Raw genomic sequence first — 22,981 nt, forward strand, 5'->3', positions numbered from 1 at the left:
GTGACAATTGTTATCCGTATTTATGGTAGGTATTTTACAGTGAATTGCTTTAATCAAGCACAATTGTATTATTTAAGGTGTTTATGCATAAAACTTTGTTCTTTTCAAGCGGGAAAATAGGCGGTGATTCCCCTATTTTTCACTTTTTCAGGTCAGGCGATAAGTTTGACAACAAAAAACTGTAGGTTGGGTTCTTCACTCCTTGGTGATGATCCGGAACTAAGATGAGGATGCGCTTCTAGGCGTAGTTGTTTCATGAAAAATAACGATCTGCATTTGATCTTCCGTAAAAAATGAAGAGGAAATTTAAGGTTGGTGTTTAATGTACCGTTGCTAGGCCTATGTGTTGTGCTTGCTTCTGCTTGATTTTGCTACAGTAGGCTTAGCATCGTATGTTTCATTCAATTCAAGTGTTTTGCGATGATTTTCTTAGTTTTGTTAGATTCATGTTTACATTTTATTTTCTGCAAACTCAAGGTGCTTTATACGCATCAAAAATTAAAGAAGCGGAAAACCTGGCAGGATGGTCTTCTGACACTGAGGGAGGATCAAAGACGAGGCTTTCTGGGTGATGACGCCAACAAACAACTTGCAACTGTTTTCTTAAATAAAAAGAAGGTTTGGAGTTGAAAAGTATTTTTAACTGGATGCACTTCAGTTTATTTAACAGATACTTTACTGTCATATGTTATATACTAAATACAGTACCTCACGACTGAGAACGGTCATTGATAAGCTAAATTTATTTTTTAGGTTGCCAATGGAGATGAGTTGGAATGCGATAAATATTTAATACAAGTTGAAGAGGAAGTCCTGAATGAAAATGAGCAAAATGATGAATGTGAAAAAGACGAGCTTGTGGTATGTCGTTGTGTATTTGAAACACAGTAGTGATGCAACTTGTATTACTTTTTCAAAGGTAGCCCATTTTCAAATTAGCTAACACTGGGTAATTGGCCTAAAATCTGAGCTACATTACCACTTACAGCTAAGTTCACCGGCTTGTGTGCGAGTGCAAGATCCCAGTACTGTTGGGCAGGTTAGACGTAAATTCACGGTCCCTCGTCAGAAAGAAGTTGTTTGTGTAGCTCCCGTCGAACAAAGACAACCCCATGAGGTGATTGCATTTTGGTGTGTCTTAGCATTGCTTTGCTTCCACATGCGCAGCTAAACTACACTCAACTAAACAATCTTTTTTGACTAACTTAACTGCATTATCCTATGCATGAATATTTTTACACAGCGCCTGTATATCAATGTGATATGTCAATATCATATAATAGCTCGATTAAATCAATAATGCTGCTTCACTCTTGTTAGTTCAAACTCCATCAATGTGGCAATCAGGAGAATATGGTATATGAAATTATTATTGTTTTTCATGCACAATTAAACGTTTTGTTATGACGTACTTGTTTCAGAAAGAGATTATGACCTCACCAAGTATCTGGTCAAGCGTAGACGATGGAATTGGTGAAGGAATTAGGACCATACAGTTAAGTGTCCAATAAAGCTTATCATTGTACCACTATTATTTATGGCTGTATTTAAAATCTTGCCGTCTTACAAAAACTTGTTCAAACCAGATCAGCAGAGAAGACTTCCTCAGATTGTTCTCGCTCATCGACTGTTCGTGGCACCGGCGATCTTCTTAAGCTTTTAAGTGGAAAAGTAGCCAACCCTGTGATAAATAAGGTAATATAGACAACTTATAAACAAATGTCAAGAAATTACAGAAAATATTTTGACAATGCGTTGGAAGCCAAATTGAGTTTTATGCATTTCTACTGCTCCTGGTTTCCTCCGTCTCCGTCTCTTTGGTTTTGGTTTTTGTTTTCCAACTTGAGTTTTGGACTCAGTTCCATAATTGTTAGATTACGGCCGGAGCAATTGGCGTCAATGTGGAAATATTGAGACTTACTTTTATTCTATAGATCTAGCTTGTTGTATATTGGAATTTCTAGTTAATTTACACCTTAAAATGTCTAGAAATTACATGTTGACAGTTAATCAGAAAATGCATGGTATAATAGTGGTTGCCAGCACTTAATTTACATAGTTTTACAACCAGCTTCAGGGGAAAGTATTTGTTGCGACGTGTTAATAAGTAACATGGTTGGTCTCATTTTTCACCTAAGAAACTGCATCGTTGCTAATGATTTTGCATCCTCAACATGATTTTACATTGATTTAAGGAAAGTGAAAATGTGAGTGATCTCTCGTCCAATGAGGTTTTCCCTTCAGAAGATCACGGAATGTTTTCCACTGCCAAGAATTTAGTGGAGTTCAAAAACAACCAAGAGACCAGGTAAAGTTATCACATTACTGTAGTTTTAGACTTTTTTATGTCAAGAAATCTGTTGTTGATCTCTGTAAACCCTTGTTTACTTGGCGGGAACATTTTCATAAACACCAAATGTTGTTAAGTTAATCCTCACAATTGTCGTTAAGCAGATTTACATGGTGGAAAACAAGCCAAGGTAATGCCAGATCACGTGACACTTGTTGTTCTCCATTCTGTAGATCTGCCAGTGACAATTATGAGAAAGCACAAGTGTCTGAGACGAATGTGAGCGAATGGAATGAGAGGTGTCATGTTAGAAGAGGCAGGTGTGAGAAAAGCATTGAGTCTGGATCTACCTGTGATAGTCCGGTGATTAGATCAGAGTCTCATTGTGCCATGACGTCAAACATGAATAAATGCGTCAATGACCTTGTTGTAAGGGAATGTCTGAAATACTTGCTGGACAAGGTGGAAGAAGCAGAAATGAACCGAGAAACAGACGTTGATCTGATTGGTGAAGAAGATAAGCCTGGTTTCATCGCCACTGCGTGTGATGTTGGCGTAAATGTTGAACATGACTCTCAAAGTTCCACACATGACAGCAATTGCAAAATATCTTCTGATGAAAACGTCACCACTCAGTGGGATAGATATATCTGCGACAATGTCCCTGTCGCATGTGTTGGCACAACTCAGATTGAAGCTTCCTGCTCCAGTATGGATGATGAGGATGTCTTCACACCTGGACCTAATGGCTCCACTGATGCCTCATTCGGTTCAAAGTTTCTCAATTTCGAGGAAGATCTTGAGTTTGAAATCACAAATCAAATTGACAATTTAAACAGACTCGATGATGATGACAAATCAGCAGCCGCAGTATCTCACTCTGGAAGCAGCCAAGATGAAACGACCAAATCTTACCTTGGCACTCAGCACTTCACTGAGTCACAGGGAAGTTTTTCGCCAGACGAGAAAGTCGATTTTGTTCCTCCAAATTTTGACATCGGCGCAAGTCAGTTTGTAGGAAGCCCCGAGCTAAGTTTGGACGACAACGAGCTGAGATCATCAAACCAAGAGGAGGAGGAGAGCAAGAATGCTGATCCTTATGAATGCCATCATGTTCCCGCTGATACACTTTACGATATTCCATTTCCACAAAGTGAAAAAAAAGCATCTATCGTCTGTGGTTTTGATCAAAGCGAAGCTCATCTCAAAGGCGCTGGAGATATTGATTCCAACTTACATGTTATGATGAGAGAATCTTTCTCATCCCAACACCTCTCCACAGATTGTTGCCAGCCAGCTGCAATGGTGTCTGATACTTTGAACGAAAGCATCACTTTTTCACCACTGAGAAGTTCTCAGTGCTCTTGCGATGATTTGAGCTTATCTGGCTTCTTGCAGGATCATCCCACTCCTCAACATCGTGAAATTGCATCGATATGTGACCAGAAAGTGCCGTCGCGGTTTGATGATTATGCAAATGATGAAGAAGCTTTACTTTTACGGAGTTGGGAAAGTAATGTGAATAGCACCTGCTACAAAGGAATGAAAAATAATTTAACCATTCATGATAAGAGTGCAACTAGACAACGAAACGAATCAACAACAGTCAATAAAAGTCAGCTTGTGCCAGGCTGTGCTGTTAGTTGCGCTGGAACCATCATAACACCCGGGTCACCCCGTCCTTATGACCAAGCTACTTGCCAAGTGAATTCACTACTCGCCAAAACTCAAAGTGCAGGATGCCCAAATCTCGAGAAACCAGTCATTTACAATAAATTGGATGATCATCCCTTTCTTGGAAAGCTTCCAAAGCCCACCAGTTTTCATGCTGACACCACCATTGACAGAAATTTTAACCCTGAAAGCCCGATACCATCTGCCCCAGGCAAAGTGGCAAAAAGTTCAAGCCCAACCTACCAAAGTATAACTGAAGCTCTTAGGAAGAAGTTTGTATGCAGCAACAAGAGGATGAGGCCAGTTGTGGATCCAGTTAAGAGCAAACTCACTGATGAAGAAGCAATTATAAAGATGGGAGGAATCTGCAGCCAATTTGCCACAAGCGATGGTGTGGTGTTGAAAAACAATTTTCCTTTACAAACTCTCACTCCTGGTCTTAACAAACCACCGTCATTTGACCTCGATTTCGACAAACACAATCTGTCCTTCTCAAGAACAGAAAGTCTCATGATTGACAGCCCCATCAGGCAAAAATCAAGAAAACTAAGTGACATGTCTAAGCTTGAAGCTTTCATAAGCGATGTAAATCCTGAGTCGAAGTGGGGAAAGTATAATGATGTCACTTCAAGCAACTTGCACCCGTCGTCATTTATCAGTGCTGTTGAAGCTGACCAACTTGCCGGTTTAGGTCCGCACAGCGACCTTACCAACAACCTGGGGAACACACACGACTTCTACAGAAACTATGGTCGAGATGATGAAAACTACTTGTGTGATGATACAGGAGCTTCCTCTTCGCAAAGATCTTTTGAGAATTTTTTGCAGAAGTACAAAGAGGATACATCAAGACCTCTTGAATTATCATTTTTCTCTGATGCTACAGCTAATGAAATACATGGTGATGTTTACGGGGTTGACGCACACGAAAGTATGTCATGTCCCTTTTCCACCACCCAGATTCCAATCACTCGCTCCGAGTTGGAGAAGTTCGATGATGGATTTCGTGACTGTAGTTCGAAATGGGTGAAGTACGAGAATGACGACCAGTACGTTCCGAAGAATAAGCAGTTACGGCAGAAATGGCTCGATGATGTCATCAGAAATGAGAGAAGGCAATCTCAAAGAAATCATTTTCAAGAGCCTTCTGCCCAGTCTCGCTTGTTTGAAGAAAAGAGCTTGCTTCAAACACCTCATTATACTGACAAATTCTCAGAATATTCATCTAATTTATCACTTTTTGACAAGAGCCAAGTATTTTACTAAACATTTAAACTGCAACTGAGCAGTAATTTTCTGGCTAAGTGTTGATTGGATGGAATTTCGTCCTATTTGCAGTTTCATATGTTGTTATTTTATTTTACCCACGCAGAGTTTTTATTGTTTATTTTTTGAAGTTGATGTTTTTCAAATCATTTTGCTTGTTTATTAAATTAGAGTTTATTATAGGTTAAAGGTAATGTGTTGCTGTATGCAACATTGTTTACTATTCAACACATACATTGCTGTTGTCTCACATACTTTTGTAATCTGTATCTATTGAAAATCACATTTTAAAAGAGACTTGAAAATGTTTAGAAAAATCTGTAAGTTACATGTTATTGCATACATAAACTGTGCAAGTGAAGTTATATTGTCTTGTATGGGTCGGGTTGTTGCCCTACCACCTTAGTTCAATCGATATTATTTGTAAAAAGCAGCAAGAGAACATACAGGTCAAGGTGGTGGTTAGTCTTACACATCAGGTGATCATATGAGCTGATGCTTTGCTGATGCTTAACTCTATTGTGCATCTTATGTTTGATCTCATGTTTAGTGAGAAGGTCGTGATAAGGCTCATCAACATCGGATCTCACTTTAACAAACCAGGCTGTGAAGTCACAATCATCACAAACCTAGAAGCCTGTGCTTTTATAGCAAAGTTGATACTGAAGGAAAACAACTAATTAAATGAGATTGTATTTTCCCCACCTTGCCAAGTATGATGCAGAGTTCATCTAAAACAGGGCCACGGACTCCAAACTACGGCCCACCGACCAACTGCGGCCCGGCACCTGTATATTATTAGCCCACGGCCATCAACGAGCTCACACGTAACTTCGTACCAAAAATAAAGAAATATGAAACAAACGTTGGAAGTTTAAGTTTAACAAACTTTATTTTAATATAGTTTAAATGAAACTGTTCAACTTCACATTATTCAGGTGCAAATATTTTTCCAAGCATTTAGTGGTAATTATTAACTTGCATTCGTCAATTGTTAGATGACCTAAGTAAGGTGACCGATAGAGATTGAGATTGAGCAGATATTGCGTAAAACTTATGTATCATAAGAACTTCACAATGCTGTAGTTTCTTATGATTTCACTTGTAATGAGACCCTGTAGTGCATGTACACTGCAGTTAACGGTTAAGTGCTGCTATGTTTTACATCAAACATGGCAGAACGAAAGGAACATTATGAAGGCATGTACATAAAGCAAAAATTTTCATTGTTATGTAATTCAAAATTAAAATATAATCAAAATATCATGAGAACCAGAATGACTGACAAGCATTCATGTGATGTCTTCGCATCACTGCTCCCACGAAGAACGTTGAAATATTGCCATCCTTTATCCGCCCATTTTGCATTTCATGACATTAATTCTTCCTTGGCTTTTTATTTTGTATTGCGTTGGGCGGCGTAAACTTTGCGTTTGTGATACCTTTTACTTGATTTTTCGGGGCAAGTGAGTCGGTACACTTGTATGACTTTTTATTGCTTTGGATGATATTTTTCTCTGCGTATTATTTAACATTTTCAGTTAGAAAATGAAGTTTCCACCAATGCCTTTGTTCATGATCTTTATGATATTTAGTGCGATGTAGGCAAGCTGCGATCTTCACACATATTGAGTGGTGGGCAATGGTGAACTTTTCAGCACATGGCCCTCAGAGAAAAAGTTTGGACAACCCTGATCTAGAAGACTGAATGCAGAATGAATTTTTTGCTCTCTGCTGATGTGCAAGTTAACTTGTGTGGTTTTTTCTGTAACGACAACCCCTCAGAATGTCCAGTGGTCCTGGTGAACTGGTCCAAGTACACCCAATGCAATATCAAAAAATGGTGTCTTTTCTTGGCGCCTTGTTTGTTCTGGCTTAGGTGCCTTTTTAAAAACCTGAAATGGTGCAAATCCAAAACGTGTGCAAAGGTACAAAAATGAAAGCACGCTTGTACTGATACAGTGCCAGCTTTCTTCTAAGTCTCTTTGCATTAGTAATAAAACTTAACTTTTTGTTGCTGTTCCACTCGATATTTTCATGGGATTGTTGTTTAGATCAAAATGGCAAAGTCCAAGATGTGTACAACCTCGAAATAATGTCGATGCTATCGATGAATGTGTTGGTACTTCGGCCAGACAACTGGAACTGCAGGTGCCTTGCACTCATTATAATGTTGAGGTTTTAGACATAAACATATTGATTACACCAATCACACTTTATGAGCATTAAGCGTGAACTCAAAACGATACTAATCATTGCAATCCTGCCTTGTGTTTAAAAGGCATTTCGCAAAATATATGTTGTTGAGCTGTTCCTGGTACACCACTGCGGCTAACTTGATATTATTTCATTGATAAATAACATGTGTGGAAGCACAGGCATCACTTGACGCGGAGAGACGTCTCATAAGAGCGTCTTTATGAACAATGAATAAAGAGAAAAAACACAATAATTCTTTGGGCAAATAAACGTGGTATCCTGCCGCTGCCAGGCATGAAACGGGTGGTGAACGCCACAGGCATTCTTACTAACATGAGTTTAGATTTTGTTATCACACCATGATAGCAAGTCACGTTTTATTATTGACACTTTCAACATGTTGTGTTGCAATCTTAACAGAACCATGTTGGAACACTAAGCCAACATAACAATCAAACAAACTTTTTACACACAGTGTCGTCTTAAAAAAGAGCTGTTTTTTCCAAGCTCGGATGATTTGAAGCTTGGCAAGCCTTCCACATCAACCCTGGTGTCCTGCACATTTGCTTCTGTAGAAGAATATGTGAGGACATGGACGGAAGTAGTGCATGGTGCGTCGTTTTTTAAGGTTTTGTGTAATTTTAACCATGTTCTTTCATGTGTGGTAGTATTTGTTTTAGTAAATTCTTTGTGGGACCAATCACTCACTACCTTGTAGATATGTGAGGCTTCTTGATATTTTCTTATAGCAGTGAGCAGTGATTAAGAGTGATTAAGTTTCTCTTAGTTTAAATCGGTTGTTATTGTTTTGAGCAGAGCATTTAAACCTATTGTTGTGGGCCAAGAGTGAATCTTTCCATACAGCCATGAAAAACGCTGACATCAGCACATACTTGCGAGGAAGATGTGCTGATGAAGACCCCCTACTCCCTCCTGATCTGACCATCATCCCTCCTAGTGATGAAGATGCTGAGGTAGTTACTCGGGTAACACTTCTTGTAAATTTAGTCTTGTGCAACAGGGATTTTTTCACTTGTAACACTGCGTAGATGCTGTCCAGCACCCCACCTTTGTGCAACCACGACGCCCCATCCAAGTTGGCTCGCGTCAGGAAGGAAGGACCAAATAAGGGAAGGTTGTTCTTCACTTGCGCCGTGCGCAAGTCCAAATGCAAGGTCAGTTGAATGAGGGCGGGAAATTGAATTTGAACGCTGCATAAAAATTCAATTTTTTTGTCATAATAAAACTGTCAAGCTGCCGAACTGCATTGATTGAAAATTATTTGTTTCCGTTGATTCATTGTGAGCTCGGCAGTTTTATTTATTACTTTTCTTGGTTTAGTTTCATATTTTCTGGTACAATCTAAAATTCTTGTTTTCGAACAACACTTGCAGTTTTTCAAGTGGGCTGATGCTGTGCAGGTTAATAAATCTCTCTCAATGCCGAATAAAACTCGTTGCAACCAAATTACAAGGATAAACAACAGTCGTGCACTCTGCAGTTATCTTGGTAGGAACGGAATTCTTTTATTTGTCAACTCAAAATTATGCCGGTAAGTTTTCGTGTTTATTAAACCAAAGTCAGCAGATAACACAAACAATGATAAAGTAATATGCATAGTAGTAACATGATGGCAGCATTATGGCGCATTAGTGACAGGGTTAATTCAGAAATCCATTTTGGTCCGATATTACTTGAATCTGAGTAATAATAGATTAATACTGTTAGAAAAAACAATGCATATGTTTGACTGGGAACAGTTTAAGTATGCTCACCTTAACGGTATGTTGTGATCGCTGGTGCTCCTACTGCCTTGCTTTTTGCACTTGCATAGAGATTTAGTTCTGTAAACCCTGGTCACTGTAACATAACTTGTAATATGAGATACCAGTTCAAAGGTATTGCAACTATTTTTCAATCGGTGACATTTATTTTTCTACTCACTTTAACACTTGAAGCCTATATTGCTTCCTCTGCCATTTGCATAAATCACCACCAGTTTCTCTTTGATCGTGTTGTTTTGCAGTCTTTGGTTGGATTCTTGTAGTGTTATTTTTGACGACTTTTCTTCACTTTTTGCAACTTTAGTGTCAGTTAAGCGTTTCCAGGCACGTTTTGTCAGCTCCTTTCTGCTATCTAGTGTGCTTTTTGTAATCCCTCCATTTCTTTCCATGTTGAATTTTTGCGAAGGAGCTTGCATTGGCATTGACGTTAAATCCTTGGAACATGAAATTTTTCCGTATTTTCCATTTTCCGAAGTAACTTCAAACATATTTCCGAGTTTGTTCGACCATTTAATAATTTGAGCATTCTCCGACTGTTCATCAGTTGAGTCAAATTCCATCTGACCTTCCATCGAAAATTTTAGCGCAGAATTGACTCGACTCGAGTGTGAAGCTCTATATGATGTCGATGTTGACTTTGTCAAGTTATTTTTGGTGCAAGCAAAGCAGTCGGTGTCGAGATAGATGGGACTACACTGAGCTGTTGCGTCCTTAGCAAATGGCTGCGATGTTTTAGCGAAGGCGGCGTCTTTCTGAAGCTGGACCTGCCACGCAGGCAACCTCACCTTAGGAGCAATTCGTCTGGTAAACCTGAGCATCGCTGGGACTGTCTTTTTGTAAGTTTTTTCATCGGATATTTCTCCTTCATAATCCGAAGTATTGAGTTCAATCTTATTCAGCAAAATTGGTTTCACTTTCTGCTTCAAACCCTGTAAAGCTTGAAGTTCTTCGATTCTACGCTTGAGAGGCGATCGATCAAGTGTGTTATAAGCATCGGTGTCAGGAATTGGAGATGCAGTGTTGTTTCGTCTTTGTTTTCTTTGTGTAACGTTTATCTGGTTGGTTGCATAAAATGAACTTTCTTTGCAGTTCTTGGTGTTGGTTGAAGTTTGTGGCTGACCAGTAGCTGGTGCACCCAACCTGCAGGTGTATTTTTCGTGGAGTGGTTTTTTCTCCGACAAGAGCCCAAAGTTTTCGTAAGTTTCAAAATCTTCGAGTTCATCACAGCCATTCTGACAAAGTTTTAAGTTGCAATCTGTTTGCAGTTTTGTGCACGCCTCGTTTTGCATTTCTTCTTTTGGTTTTGTTGAAGGATTTCTTTCCCACAGAAATTTGCTCTGAAGAAATTCAAGAATTGAGCTTCTACGAGGGCGTATTGGTCGTGGTTTACTGTAACTCACTGTGGAGTCTTTTGATGAAGGCCTCTGAAATGCCTTTTGTTGAGTTTGACCGTTTTTGTTTATTGGCACAATACAAGGAACTCCTAGCGTATCTTCTCTCTCTTTGCGTTCCATGTGCACTCTACGACCTATATTGACCTCCTTTCTCAGCAATGTTGCTTTGTACGGTTTATCAAACAGCAGTTGCAAGCCACGCTTCTTATCACCGTCTTTGCCACTTTTAATTTTGTTGTCACTGTTGTCGGACTTGGCTGATGCTGTGTTTTGCCGAGATAATAATCTTCGGATTCCAGATTTCTTTGGTTTAACTCTTCTGCCAGCAGAGCTGCTCGGTGTGCTAGGTATCTGGTGTGGCATAACGCTGCAATGCAAATCCTCCATGTCTGTTATCTTTTGTCTGTTTCTTTCCATCACAGGTGTAGTGTCTGGCAGACCCCTGAGTGTATCCTGCAGGTTCATATGACAACTTGTATCTCGGCCGTGTTTTGCTTCGTGTTGCTCAAAGCTGTGCTCTGCAATTTTGACTGCTAAGTTGATGCTTGTGTTGGTAGTGCAGTCGGTTTGCGAAGTTGGGTTAGAATCGATGTCATCGATCTCTGTGTTCTTGTCTTCTGTTGCTGTCAACTTGGCACATTCTGAGTTTAAAATTGTTGGAGTTTCACTTTTATTTTCCCCTCTTTTCTCAGAAACTTTAATTTTCTTGTCTGTATCTGAAGTTGTAAGACAATTTACAGCAACAACATCTGCGAATGATTTCTTCGTCACATCTAACTTTAACCGGGAATGTGAATGGACGTCGCTCTTTGTCGAAACTTTAAAAGTTATGTTGCTATTTTTTTCAATATCTGGCCGAGAATTAACTACGTCACTATTGTCATTGTCTGATTCTGACAAATGCCTATGAATGCTATTGTTATCGCCGGGATATGCGTCATTGGCGCCACTTAAGATATAGCTGTGAGTTTTCAGGATATTATCCACTTGAGTGTTTCTCTCGTTAACATCTGTCATCTTCAACTCTCTTGCTACACTTCCAGGTGTGTGGTCACCAATCTCATTGTTTTGGATACAAGAAACAGCCGCTTCCATATTTGCCTGGATGTTGCAATGGTCTGTGGCTATGTATCCATTTTGAAGTTTTTGGACGTTTCTTGCACATGTAACATAAGACAAATCATTATCCTCGCTATCCAATGAACTTCCACTTGTTTGGTGTTCATCAAACGTTGGTGTCATGCAGTCAGACTGACTATGCAGGTGAGACTGCGACACAAAACTCCACTGTGTTTCATCGTCGTTTAAATTATCTTCAGAAATAAATGTCTCTCCACTTACTACGAAAGAATCCAACATGTTGCCAGAACTTGTTTGAGATGCACGTCCAGACAAACGACTCTTGTTTGTTTGCTCAAGGCTGTTAAGGCTTTCATCTAGCTCCAAATAGTCTGCACTTGATGCAAGGCCGACTATTTCATTGTTTCTGCAAAGTGTTTCCATTGAACTTTCTTTGGTAAAAACGCTTGGAGTTGTTGCCGCTGACGTCATGTCAATCGTCCAATCCATTAACTCATTGTTTGAACTTATGTCAAAGTTGTCAGGATTTTCTTTAAACATTGGCTTAATTTTTGCTGGTGCTTTTATGCTGCATTCTTTGGATTTTCGTTTATTCCACATAAGGGAAATCATTTCAGAATTTTCTTTCGGCCATTTCGGCCAGGCTGCTTTTATTTGCTTCTTAACATCTTTAGAAAATGTTTGCATTTTAATTTGGTTAATTTCTTTATTATGCATTTTCTTCACTCGTGTGCTTTCCGCATCGTTACTTCTGTGTATCAAATCCGTTGTGTATTTCTTGATTGTGACATCACAAACCGTCTCTTGTTTCTTCGCTTCACTTTTTTTACAACAATGATTTCTCTTTCTACCCCAGGGAAGCTTTCGGGCCACAACTAGTGGAGGTGGCTGCCTGACCAACATGTAATTGTTCTGGTATTTGTTTTTCAATTTAATGACTGGCTTTTTCTCAACAGGCCACTGTTTTTTCAAAATTTTTCTGGGAATCTCCGGGTTTTTTATTGAGTTTTGGTGCAAATGTCGTATCAGATAACTGTCTAGTTCCATTGCAGTGAAACAGTTAACGTCTGCTAGCACTGAAAGATTATTGTTCTAAAAATCGTAAAAATAGCACGTTTTTAGTTCCTGTGACTGAGCTTGTGACCTGTGTTCAATTCTATATCTGCTCGATCGTCTTGATAGCTTACTTGCTTAAAGCTGATCCTTACGTCATTTTTATTTATTGACATGTAAAGTCCTTTAATTGTATCAATATGAGCAATTAGCTTCTTGTAAGAGCCGATATGATCCCAGCCATCCACTTTGTGGCTTTCAAGTGCTTCCTTCTGCTACTTCACACATCGTCAGTCAACCTTCTGTCGTATGCTTTTCTATTGTGTTTAGTTGGACGTTTATGGATGAAGTTTTCAAAAAACTAAAACAACAATAGATTTTTCACTAAATCATTGAATTGTTTGTCACACTTTCTAAATATGAATGTTATCGAAAGTATGATTCTGTTGATAAAAATTTATTTGCTTTTAATATGAAAATTAGTCGCCATTTGCAAAGATTTTAGGTTTTACAACATAAATGTGATGGAATAATAATAATAAATTGGTGATTAGTATTAATTTTTTTCTAGCAAACTTCCCAACATAAAGGACAAGGTGAAGAAATTTCAAACTTTGGTTACTTTTTACTTTTACATTGAGTTTATTTTAGAAAATTATGGCGGTAACAAAATTTTTTCTGCTAAACTATATCTACATAAACAAAAGGCTTAATTATTTCTTCTGTTAAGTCTAATAATACTTTGACCTTTGACCCTTCTTCTTATGTTTATGCGCAGGACAAACCAACACTTGGTGATGCCAGAAAGCAAATGGTTTTAAAATTAAGTCGAACAGACAAATCACTAATGCAAATCAAAGGTGAGGTAGCTATGTTTGAAATTGTTATTTATAAAACAAAGAACATTTTCGATTTCATAAAATACTCACTTACTGAGCTTGTCGGTATCATTTCTTATATGTTTTTCTGATTAACCCAGATTCTTTGTGGGTTGTTTCAAAGACATTTGACTTCACCAATGTTTCTACTTTTGTGCTGAAAGTCGTATCGAATACGATATCATCTTCACATGAACTGATTGTGCAGCCTTTGTCATCACACGTTGAGCTGAATGATGAAGGTAACTCTTAGAAGGGCACAAGACTTTATCATGAGAAATATTTGCAAATGGTTGTCAAAACATATTAACTTGATTTATTTTGTCACAACCTCAGATGCAGTTCATGCGATCTTTGTTGGAAAGACATCAAAGGAATTTCTTTCCTTGCAGAACTTGCAGAAAAAAGTACCTCACATGATTTTGCTTCCGTATCTGCTGAATGGAAACAATCCAACAAAATTTCCTGGTAATTTTTGAAAAAAACTTTTCAGTTTTTTTTGCAAAATTTTTATAAAAGTATATTTTAGTATATTTAAAGTGAAAACCAATGAATTGGTATGACTGGATGGTTAAAATATTTTTGCTTCTCAGCTGGTTTGAACTTGTCTACCATGTACACCCAGAAGAGGTCTGACACATTAAAACCAGCTTACCGCAAATCTGTCATTGAAATTCCACTCGAATACAACGACATGGTACTATGACATAACAATAAACTTGCCGTTTATTATTTTTTGATGATACATTAACCTGATGTACAGTGTTTTTTTTAAGGTGTTTTGGGGGACCGAAACGGTCCCCCAAATTTCTCCAGCGGTTTCCCAAAATTTGGACTTGCAACTACAGGCTATTTTTTGGTATTTAAATGAAACACTTGCAGTCTCTTAAAAGTACTTAGCGGTCACCCAAACCAAACCTTAAAAAAAAACCTGCTGATGTAACACCTTGCAATAACTTCATGTTTGTTTTGTTTGTTATATCTTTCAGCTTTCACTAGCAAGTGATTACATCGAAAAGTACAAACTCAACGATGAACAGTCTGCCGCATTCTATAATTTTGTTGATATTCTTAAAGATAAGGGGAAGACAACTTGTCCAGTCCTGCTCATCAACGGTAACTTTGTGAATTTGTTGTGAAGATCTTAGCGGACATGAGGTTAAAAGGGAATAAAATTCATTTCTAATCGCTGAACTCATCAATGTTACTGATTTATAAATGAGCCATTTATCCACCGATATTTGCAATCTGGATGTATGGTGCTTAAATTAGAAAATAAGGTTAAAAGTTGAATGCTTAAAGTCGGCTTTAAATGAAATTAAGATAATCCTGGCTTAAACCCTGTCTAGTTGTATCACATGAACTGCCATTGTCGAGTCAGTATAGTGCTGCTCTGCAATACTGGTGAGCTGTCACCTTTTGGTACATTAGTAGGTATAGGAAAACGCTTTTTGTATGGTAATCTGACATTTTTTCTGAGTTTCTGCCCTTGAATCATTCATTGTCTTAGTTACGTTAGTGACTTAAAATATGCCCTAGGCATTGTTATTAAAGAAGTTCACATGGAAAAACATAACATAACCACAAAATTTATTTAATGATTTTTTTGCTAATAGCCTAGTATCGTAAAAATATCTATGACTTTTTATTTCAAGGTGTGGCGGCATCAGGCAAAACTTTCCTTCTCGCAATCTTCATTGTTTTTATTCATCAACTTCGAGAAAAAGCAGCCAATCAGATTGCAGCGGAATGTGAAGAATCGAATTCTGTTGGTCACAGAAGGAAGAGCGTGGCTAGATGGAAGGTGTTGGTTTGCTCAACGTCAAACTCAACTGTAAGTTGAATCATAAAAATATCAAAGTTACTCTTAATGTTAGAGTAACCAATACAAACGTTGCGATCATTCCAAGTTCAATGGAATAAATTGTTCATCTTTAATCGTGTTTCCTTAATTAACCAAAGTAAAAGCAGAATGTTTCTTAGTGGTTTTGCCATCTTTGCACCAGATTAAGCGAGTTCAAGCTTGTGTGAATGCTCTGGTTTATAAATAAAAGTTTTTGAGGTGCTTCCATTTTCTGTTTTTGCTCTTGTTATACTGTTGGAGTTTATGGTTCTACCCTTGACTATTGCCAGGCCGACTACAAACACCATCTTAGCCATCAATTCGTGATATATACAGTAATTGACTTTTACTGCTTGAACTGACTCTTTCCTGTGACCTGCTGATTTTATCGAATTTAGATTGACTCTTTGCTGCAATTCCTGCTCCACGTCGGATTTCAAGAATTTGCCAGAGTGGGGAATCTGCTCGAAGTAGCAGCAAAACTTTTGCCATACAGTGTCCCTCGAAGTGGAGGATCGGAGGAACACTCAAAAATTCTAAAGGTGAGAAAAAATTTCTAACGCCATTACTAACGGTTCTTCGTGGTATGCTTTCTGTACCACATTTTTATAGTAAATGTCAACGTGACATTGTTGCATTATGACGTCATCATTATGCCCTATTTTTTCAGGAGCTGCATCGCCGTTGCGACAAGTGCAGCGCAGAGCGCCAGTGAGTGGTTATTTTAGACCGGTTTATTAATACGCATTTTGTTAATTTCGCTGGTTTTTACCATGAATAGCGTTTGCAGGTCTTTGACAATTGGTGTGAATAATCTTTCGCTTTTGTTCAGTTATATCCAGAAGAGTTTAAAGTTGGTTGAGTCTGGCGCCACCAAACGATTATTACACAATGCGTTTGTCGTCGCGACAACCTGTCAGGACTCTTTGTTGCCATCCATCGGATATTATAAATTCCCGGTAAGATTTCTAAGTAGATTCTGCTCTTGCAGTGTGTTTTACAATATATTATAAATTGCATTGACAACAGAAATTAAAATATGTAACGATTTTACCTGTAAGTGACTTTTATCGTATTCCTAATAAATACGCACAAACAAATCATCATGAAATCATTTATGATATCGTGAGACGCATCACGAGTGTCATATCACATATTATGATGTGATATTTTTCGCCCATCATTAGATTGTTGTCATGGATAACGCCCATGATGTTCCGGAACCACTCGCTCTTCTGCCATTGGCTCATTTTGGATGTGAAAAGCTCCTATTGGCTGGCGACAGCTTATCGACGCAGTCCTTGTCCAATCAAAATCCATTTGGAAACTCTCTATTTAACAGGTAAGTGGTCTGACGTCATATGCAATTTTGTGACGTTAAAACCACAAGTTTGCCATCAGCATTTTTTCAGGTTGGAACTCGCTGGAAACGAGGCGATCATCCTGACGTCACAATACCGTTTTCATCCGAGCGTCACGTCACTTATGAACGCGGTGTTTTACAATGGAAAGATGAGGGATGGGGTTTGTGGGGAGGAGAGGTCTAGGCTGGTGGAGGGGTTGCCCAATTTATGCTTCTATGACGTACCAGGTGTAGAAACCCCTCACGTTGTTGGGTGCGCTTACGTAGAAGCCGCCAATTACGTAATAAGCCTGACTGAAATTCGGGCGTCTAAATAAGAAATATCTTTAAATAATCTGAAGACCAATCTCATTCAAATCTAGACGGTTAAGCCCGACGCTGCATGAGTTAAGTTAGAAGTGTTCAAAATTCTACAGCGGCTTACCGGAAGTGACGTTTTTTGTTTATTCCGGCGCGCAGGTGTTGAGGTGATGACGCAATCTGACGATTATTCCAACACAGAAGAGGCAAAATTCATTGCTGACCTCATCACATTATTGCTTAGTCGCGGTGTGCCTGGAGCTGGAATCGCTGTCATGACAACGTATGACGCACAAGTTAAAGAAGTGACGTCAGCTTTTGAAGAAATCAAGTAATGTTGACGCTGATTTTCCCCAATTAATATCGTGCTTTTTGCCATGGATATATGACGTGGTATGTTTTAGTTTCTATGACGTAGACGAGGTGAATTGCGTCAAGGTGACGTCATGGGATAAGAACAAGCACGGGGAGAAGGATGTGGTGATTTATTCGAACGCACGCACCTGTGGAAGCCAAGGTCAAAGCGACAGGTGCGCCTCTGTGTGAAATTATTCGAACGTATATAGTTAAGTAAATATAATGAACGCGAACTGTGAAATACGATTAATATTATGTAGAAGAATATACAATTGATATTGTGACGTAGATGTGTGTTATGTATTACGCTTTTGAATTTTCTCGAATGAATATTTGTTTGATTCCAGAGCATGCGATAAACTCAACTTGACATTGAACTCAGCACCTAACTAATATTGTACAACGCGATTTGCCGCCTACTTTTAATGAATCCCTTAAAAGATGCCGATGTCTGTTGCAGGGACCTGATTGGTTTGCTCACTCGTGCGCGAAATCATGTGATTATCGTTGCTAACATGAGACATTTGTCGACCAATGAAAAGTGGAGTCGTGTGATCTGTGAAGCGAAACGTCGTATCGGCGTCATTCAAAGTTCCTTTCACTTCCGGTTTGAGAAATGATACAAATTAACGAATTGATATTTTTATTCTTGTTTATTTATTATGGTGATACTAGTCTTTATTACGTAACTATCTAGGGGTCTGTGTTGTTACTTTTGACTTTTATTGAGCAAGTTTTTGTTTTCTACTTCGAAGGAAATTTTTTGCGAATAATGTCGCTAGAACCGGAAATGACGTGGAAAAGGAAATCCCCTTTCGTGCGACGAACTTCGGCTTGGATGACGTCGACCCATTGTTACGTCAAGAGGGGTTAGATGAGGACTCTGACCAATCAGATGAAAACTTTGAAAAAAAAGAATTATGTCATGAAAACGACAATTTAAATCAGACGTCATTTAGTGAACATGATGACGTCAAAAGTAGTATGAAAAGTGAGCTTCGTGACGTCGAAATATCGTCTGCTTCTGACAATGACGATATTCCATTATTACGTCATAGACGGAAAGGAAGTATTTTTGTTTTAAGTGAAAGCGATTTGTCGCAAGAAATGTTGGAAATTTAAACCTACGTTCGATTTCTATTTCTACAACTTGTTGTGTTTGTGTTCTCGTTTGATATTTATTTTAATAAACCCTTCCACTTGCACCTGTCTGTTCCCATGCGTGACGTCATTCTAATGTTTACCTCGTCTGGATGCGAACGCTTGTGTCGTCACAATGGCCAAATTGTTCGAGATGAGACTGAGCGAACTAGTGCTGGTTATTTTCCTCATTGGAGGTGAGTTCAGATTGGCTTCAGTTTTAGTCGATATGTGGCTTCATGTCGGACTCTATTTGCAGTTTCGACGGCGGAAGACCGTGTGATTGGGGGAATACCCGCCGTACCCCACTCTGTGCCCCACATTGCTCACTTGGACGGCCCCACCTTCTTCTGCGGTGGGTCCTTGATAGAAAGCGAGTGGGTCCTGTCGGCCGCACATTGCTATAAACCGTAAGTCACTTGACTTGTTGCAGCGGGAGGATTTAAGTTGGTGAATAATGCGCTGAGTTAAACATGAGCAGAACTGCACAGCTAAGATGCGATGTTGAGTTAATCAGGATTACGTCATTGCTGTGTTATCGTCATCCTAGTTTTATTTGTTCATCACATCATCTGGGATTCCCCGCAGAGCCGCTTACTTCTCCGTCGTACTTGGCGACCATGACCTCAGTCACGATGACGTCACCGAACAGGTCTTGCAGCCATGTTTTGTGATCCCCCATCCGCGCTACAACGCTGTGACGAAAGATAATGACGTCATGCTTATTAAACTATCGGTAAGTTCCAGATACAAACCTCAGTACGATCTAAGACTTAGATTCTAAGTCATTGGAGTTTCAAATTTTCCAGGAATCTGCTGTGTTAAACGCCTACGTGCAAACTGTCCCTCTACCGCCACCCTACGTCGAACCAGCAGTGGGTGAAACTTGCTCGGTTTGTGGTTGGGGCAACGTTCAAGCAGCGGGAAGTAAGTGACTTGTCATAGTGACGCGCTTGTGCAACCTTATTCAAATCCCACTGGACGGTGATATTCCACCTTCACATTCCAGCATGAGCTTGCTTTTTAAAGGATTACGTCATCTACACAGTGGCTTCTGCATCAATGCCGACCTTGCTATAATCTCAGAAATAAAAATCTTGATTAATAATATTTGGCAATACCTTCAGTTCTGTTTATTTCCAACGTTCAAACCAAGCTCGTAAAAATATCCAAAAATGTTGGAGTTATTGACAGATCTAATCTCTGCTCTGCTGCTGCCTTTTGCGCGGGTATAGCTGCAGATTCCCCTATCTAGCATTCATGCCTCGGCTCTTATATATTTAAACTGACAAGCACGGAACACGTGGCCGACATTTCGTTGTATCAGTTGAAAATTAACAACACGCAAACATAAATGAGCCTTGTCATTTTCAGATGTCTATCCTTCCACGCTTCACTGCGTGCACATGCCTGTCCTCGCCACGTCATCGTGTAATGACGTCACTTCCTACAACGGGCAGGTCACAGAAAACATGTTTTGTATTGGGTCCTTGGATGGCGGTACAGACGCCTGTGACGTAAGTTATTTTTAATCGCGTGATAAGGACAAGTTATTATTGCTTTATGACATGACACAAATGGCCGTTATTACGTAACTTAACAATCTGGTAACAGGGTAAATTAGTCAACCAACGCTAACCCAAGGCTTTATAACTTCAGGGTGACTCTGGTGGCCCAGCAACATGCGACGGAACCCTAACAGGGGTAGTATCGTGGGGTTATGGGTGCGCTTACCCCAATTTTCCGGGGATTTACATCAAAGTCTCCTACTTCGTAGATTGGATTCACGCCGTCGTGTCCACAAATTGAACTTCTTTACGTTGTTATGATAATTTTGACTTTCAAGCGAGGTTCAAGGTGAACAGTGTTGGGGCTTGGAAAGGGGCTGCCCCGACATAACTATCTAAATTCATGGTGTTTCTGTCAAGAATCTCGCAGGTTAAATATTAACTCTGTTGGAAGCAGTGGGTGGCGGCGACCTGTCAAAACTAGCAAACGAAAAGATATTCACATTTCCAGCGCGACTACCATTTTAAACGGACTATATTTGGCTGCAGTTAGGTGTGCGGCTCGCAGGAATGCGAGCCGTTTTCAATACCCAGTAGTGCTATTGCTTCAATGCTTCGAGGTTTAACCGATTAACTTTAATGTTGATTGAAACAGAAAAAGCCACATAATACGTAGGTACTACACCGATTTCAGAAAAAATACAAATATGGAATTTCTAACGTAACGTGTTACCAGGACTCGATATAATGTCTCACTAGGGTAATATGCAAGATATACAGTATGAGTGGTAAGTAATACAGGAACGGTATATGGTTGATGGTTGATTCCTAATATGTCGCTGAAACCTGTGTAATTTCAATCTGTCTTGTTCCGTTGTCTCATCCATTCTAGCATGGTGTCCAGGTAAGTGAAGATCGGTTGGTAGTATCTGGAAGCGCATGTAAGATGCATCAGGTTCCTTTACGTATTAAAGGATTATTTGATGTCTACGCCACTTACCTGGCGCCGTATTCGTGGTGCTCAAAATGTCGTCTAGGGCCGCCTATCACTCCCCAAGGCACAATCTTCTCATAAGAATAAGGCAGGTCAAGGCCACTGTGGTTTAGGATGAGCACAAGGACGTAGAAAAAAGTAAAGATACTTCTAGTCAATGGATGAGCGCTTACCACCTGCGATGACGTCAGTTTTGTGGATTTAATAAAAGTTACACATCAAGGGCAACCGCACAGTAATATAAATTCAGCAGCAAACAATAAAAGCGTAAATTTTCGAGCATCTGGCCCCAATACTCGAAGTTGAATTTTAAGTATCAAAATGAAAGTAGAATAACTAAAGGTATCGTAAAACCGACTACACTGGTTTTACATTGGATCACAAAAGCGCGAAAATTTTTAAACCAATCCATGACAAACCTTGAGGCCGAAATTAGCTGTCAGAACTGTGGCCAATCTGTCCACAAAGTGAAGACGGTTGGTCACTTTGACATTGACAAAATCGTGGGTGTGATGCTGCTTGTGAAAAATCCTGTTCAACATCACTTTATGACGGAAAATGCTTGCAATGTAAGCTTTAACGTTGCTGCTTTTTGGCCTATAAAGTTCACCTTGTCTTTGTAGTCTACCTGTAAAAGAGAGCACTCTTGTGGAAGGCCAGATGTAGCGCGAAGAATAAGGCGTCGAATATGACGACACTGAGCAGTAGATGAACGGCGATGTCCTTTAGCATAGGAGCATTTTCTGGTAGAGCTCTTGTGATCTTAAATAAGAAATAAAGAAGAGTTCCAACCACAAATATCAGAGAAGAAGGTCCACTTTTACCTGAATCCAATGATTTCTTTTCTCTGCTATGACACCCTCGGGCACTCCCGCGTAATGCTTAACGTGGAAAGTGTCAAGAAATCCAAAGATGCAAAAATATTCAAGCGTCTCGAAGCCAGTTTCACCACAACCTTTGTCTTCCCAATTACCAGCACCGCTGCTGATTCTGCCCAAGGGACAAAATTTGTTCTATAACTTTTGCAGTCCAGTATATATGCATTAATATTAACCATAGGGTTCCGTTTTTGTCTCACTTCGTTAGTAGGCTATGACTTAAGTTTTCTAAGACTTACTTATACTTTGCTCCAATGCCAAGTCTATCTACGCATCTAAACATCAGGTACATAGGAAAGGTGAGCGCTATAACGTACAAAGTCTCATTATAGACTGTATTGTACCACCACGTATGACGTAACCAGTTCCAATACCAGTCGATGACGTATTGAACTTGGTCGGAATTCTGGTAAACCAACCACAAGGAACTGAGCAGAAATATTCTGATTACGGTGATGCCGGGGTCAGGCTTTTTCTTGGCTTCATCTAACTTCTTAGATGATCCAATACCAGTCATTGTGACGTGATAAAGCTATACGGAGCTTTCGGGTGGGACGAGCAAAAATTAAGATCGCTTTCTGACTAGATTTGCTTTTCAGCCAGAGTGGGTTCACGCCTTTAGATTCACATATTTTCCCCTGACTGGTCACGATTCATTTCCGGAACGTAGCAAATTTTTGCCTACTGACAAACTGAAAAATGATTGTGAGTCGATACCTTCTAGAATGTAGATTGTTTCTACAAGTTTGAGTTGTAATGAAATTATTGAGTTATGGAAACCTTTCCAAAAACTTTCTTTTGAAATTTCGTTATCCATATTATTTTCAAAGCATTTATTCATTTCATTTTTGAAAAAACTCAATTGTGACTAAGTCATCGGTGTTTTGAACATTTTATAGTTAAGTAGTTTATCCACTTGCAATGTTCACTGTTCGTGTAGGAAGCCCGCTCACTGCAATCGCGTGATGGATTGACTTTTC

At 39.3% G+C, this 22,981-nt stretch overlaps 4 protein-coding genes across 7 annotated transcripts; 2 read left to right on the top strand and 2 right to left on the bottom strand.

Moving 5' to 3' along the window:
- Window positions 1-162: 162 nt before the first annotated feature.
- On the top strand, window positions 163-18,686 carry LOC143462081 (5'-3' DNA helicase ZGRF1-like). Of its 4 annotated transcripts, XM_076960116.1 has the most exons (28): window positions 163-311; window positions 478-618; window positions 754-861; window positions 989-1,117; window positions 1,422-1,495; window positions 1,587-1,695; window positions 2,196-2,308; window positions 7,285-7,381; window positions 7,905-8,040; window positions 8,246-8,403; window positions 8,479-8,604; window positions 8,824-8,981; window positions 13,312-13,336; window positions 13,519-13,600; window positions 13,720-13,860; window positions 13,955-14,086; window positions 14,212-14,315; window positions 14,608-14,734; window positions 15,274-15,452; window positions 15,860-16,003; window positions 16,132-16,172; window positions 16,294-16,420; window positions 16,649-16,803; window positions 16,874-17,052; window positions 17,284-17,455; window positions 17,529-17,654; window positions 17,942-18,088; window positions 18,237-18,686. In XM_076960116.1, exons 1-28 carry the CDS (start codon window positions 294-296, stop codon window positions 18,601-18,603), a joined length of 3,615 nt encoding a protein of 1,204 aa, XP_076816231.1. In that variant the 5' UTR covers window positions 163-293; the 3' UTR covers window positions 18,604-18,686. The 4 variants fall into 4 exon arrangements, 3 of the variants coding, with proteins under 3 accessions (XP_076816231.1, XP_076816234.1, XP_076816233.1); XM_076960119.1 differs by lacking the exons at window positions 17,529-17,654; window positions 17,942-18,088; window positions 18,237-18,686 and having other exon boundaries at window positions 16,874-17,077; window positions 17,284-17,427; XR_013118139.1 differs by lacking the exons at window positions 7,285-7,381; window positions 7,905-8,040; window positions 8,246-8,403; ... (16 more) ...; window positions 17,942-18,088; window positions 18,237-18,686 and adding exons at window positions 2,524-5,709; window positions 5,781-6,156.
- LOC143462082 (uncharacterized) lies at window positions 8,942-12,477 on the bottom strand. The gene is made up of 3 exons (XM_076960120.1): window positions 9,374-12,477; window positions 9,205-9,289; window positions 8,942-9,129 (listed from the first exon to the last, which is right to left on the bottom strand). Exon 1 carries the CDS (start codon window positions 12,402-12,404, stop codon window positions 9,375-9,377), a length of 3,030 nt encoding a protein of 1,009 aa, XP_076816235.1. The 5' UTR covers window positions 12,405-12,477; the 3' UTR covers window positions 8,942-9,129; window positions 9,205-9,289; window position 9,374.
- Window positions 18,671-20,585, top strand: LOC143462084 (trypsin-like). Its single transcript, XM_076960122.1, has 6 exons — window positions 18,671-18,818; window positions 18,881-19,031; window positions 19,210-19,357; window positions 19,431-19,548; window positions 19,996-20,138; window positions 20,281-20,585. The coding sequence occupies exons 1-6, from the start codon at window positions 18,758-18,760 to the stop codon at window positions 20,428-20,430; spliced, it is 771 nt and encodes a 256-aa protein (XP_076816237.1). The 5' UTR covers window positions 18,671-18,757; the 3' UTR covers window positions 20,431-20,585.
- A 158-nt stretch (window positions 20,586-20,743) lies between these two features.
- LOC143462083 (cholesterol 25-hydroxylase-like) lies at window positions 20,744-22,676 on the bottom strand. Its single transcript, XM_076960121.1, has 6 exons — window positions 22,241-22,676; window positions 21,948-22,113; window positions 21,752-21,885; window positions 21,543-21,654; window positions 21,130-21,299; window positions 20,744-21,058 (listed from the first exon to the last, which is right to left on the bottom strand). The coding sequence occupies exons 1-6, from the start codon at window positions 22,516-22,518 to the stop codon at window positions 20,986-20,988; spliced, it is 933 nt and encodes a 310-aa protein (XP_076816236.1). The 5' UTR covers window positions 22,519-22,676; the 3' UTR covers window positions 20,744-20,985.
- Window positions 22,677-22,981: the final 305 nt, after the last annotated feature.

This window comes from Clavelina lepadiformis, chromosome 6 (assembly GCF_947623445.1).
Source record: "Clavelina lepadiformis chromosome 6, kaClaLepa1.1, whole genome shotgun sequence".
NCBI lineage: Eukaryota > Metazoa > Chordata > Ascidiacea > Aplousobranchia > Clavelinidae > Clavelina > Clavelina lepadiformis.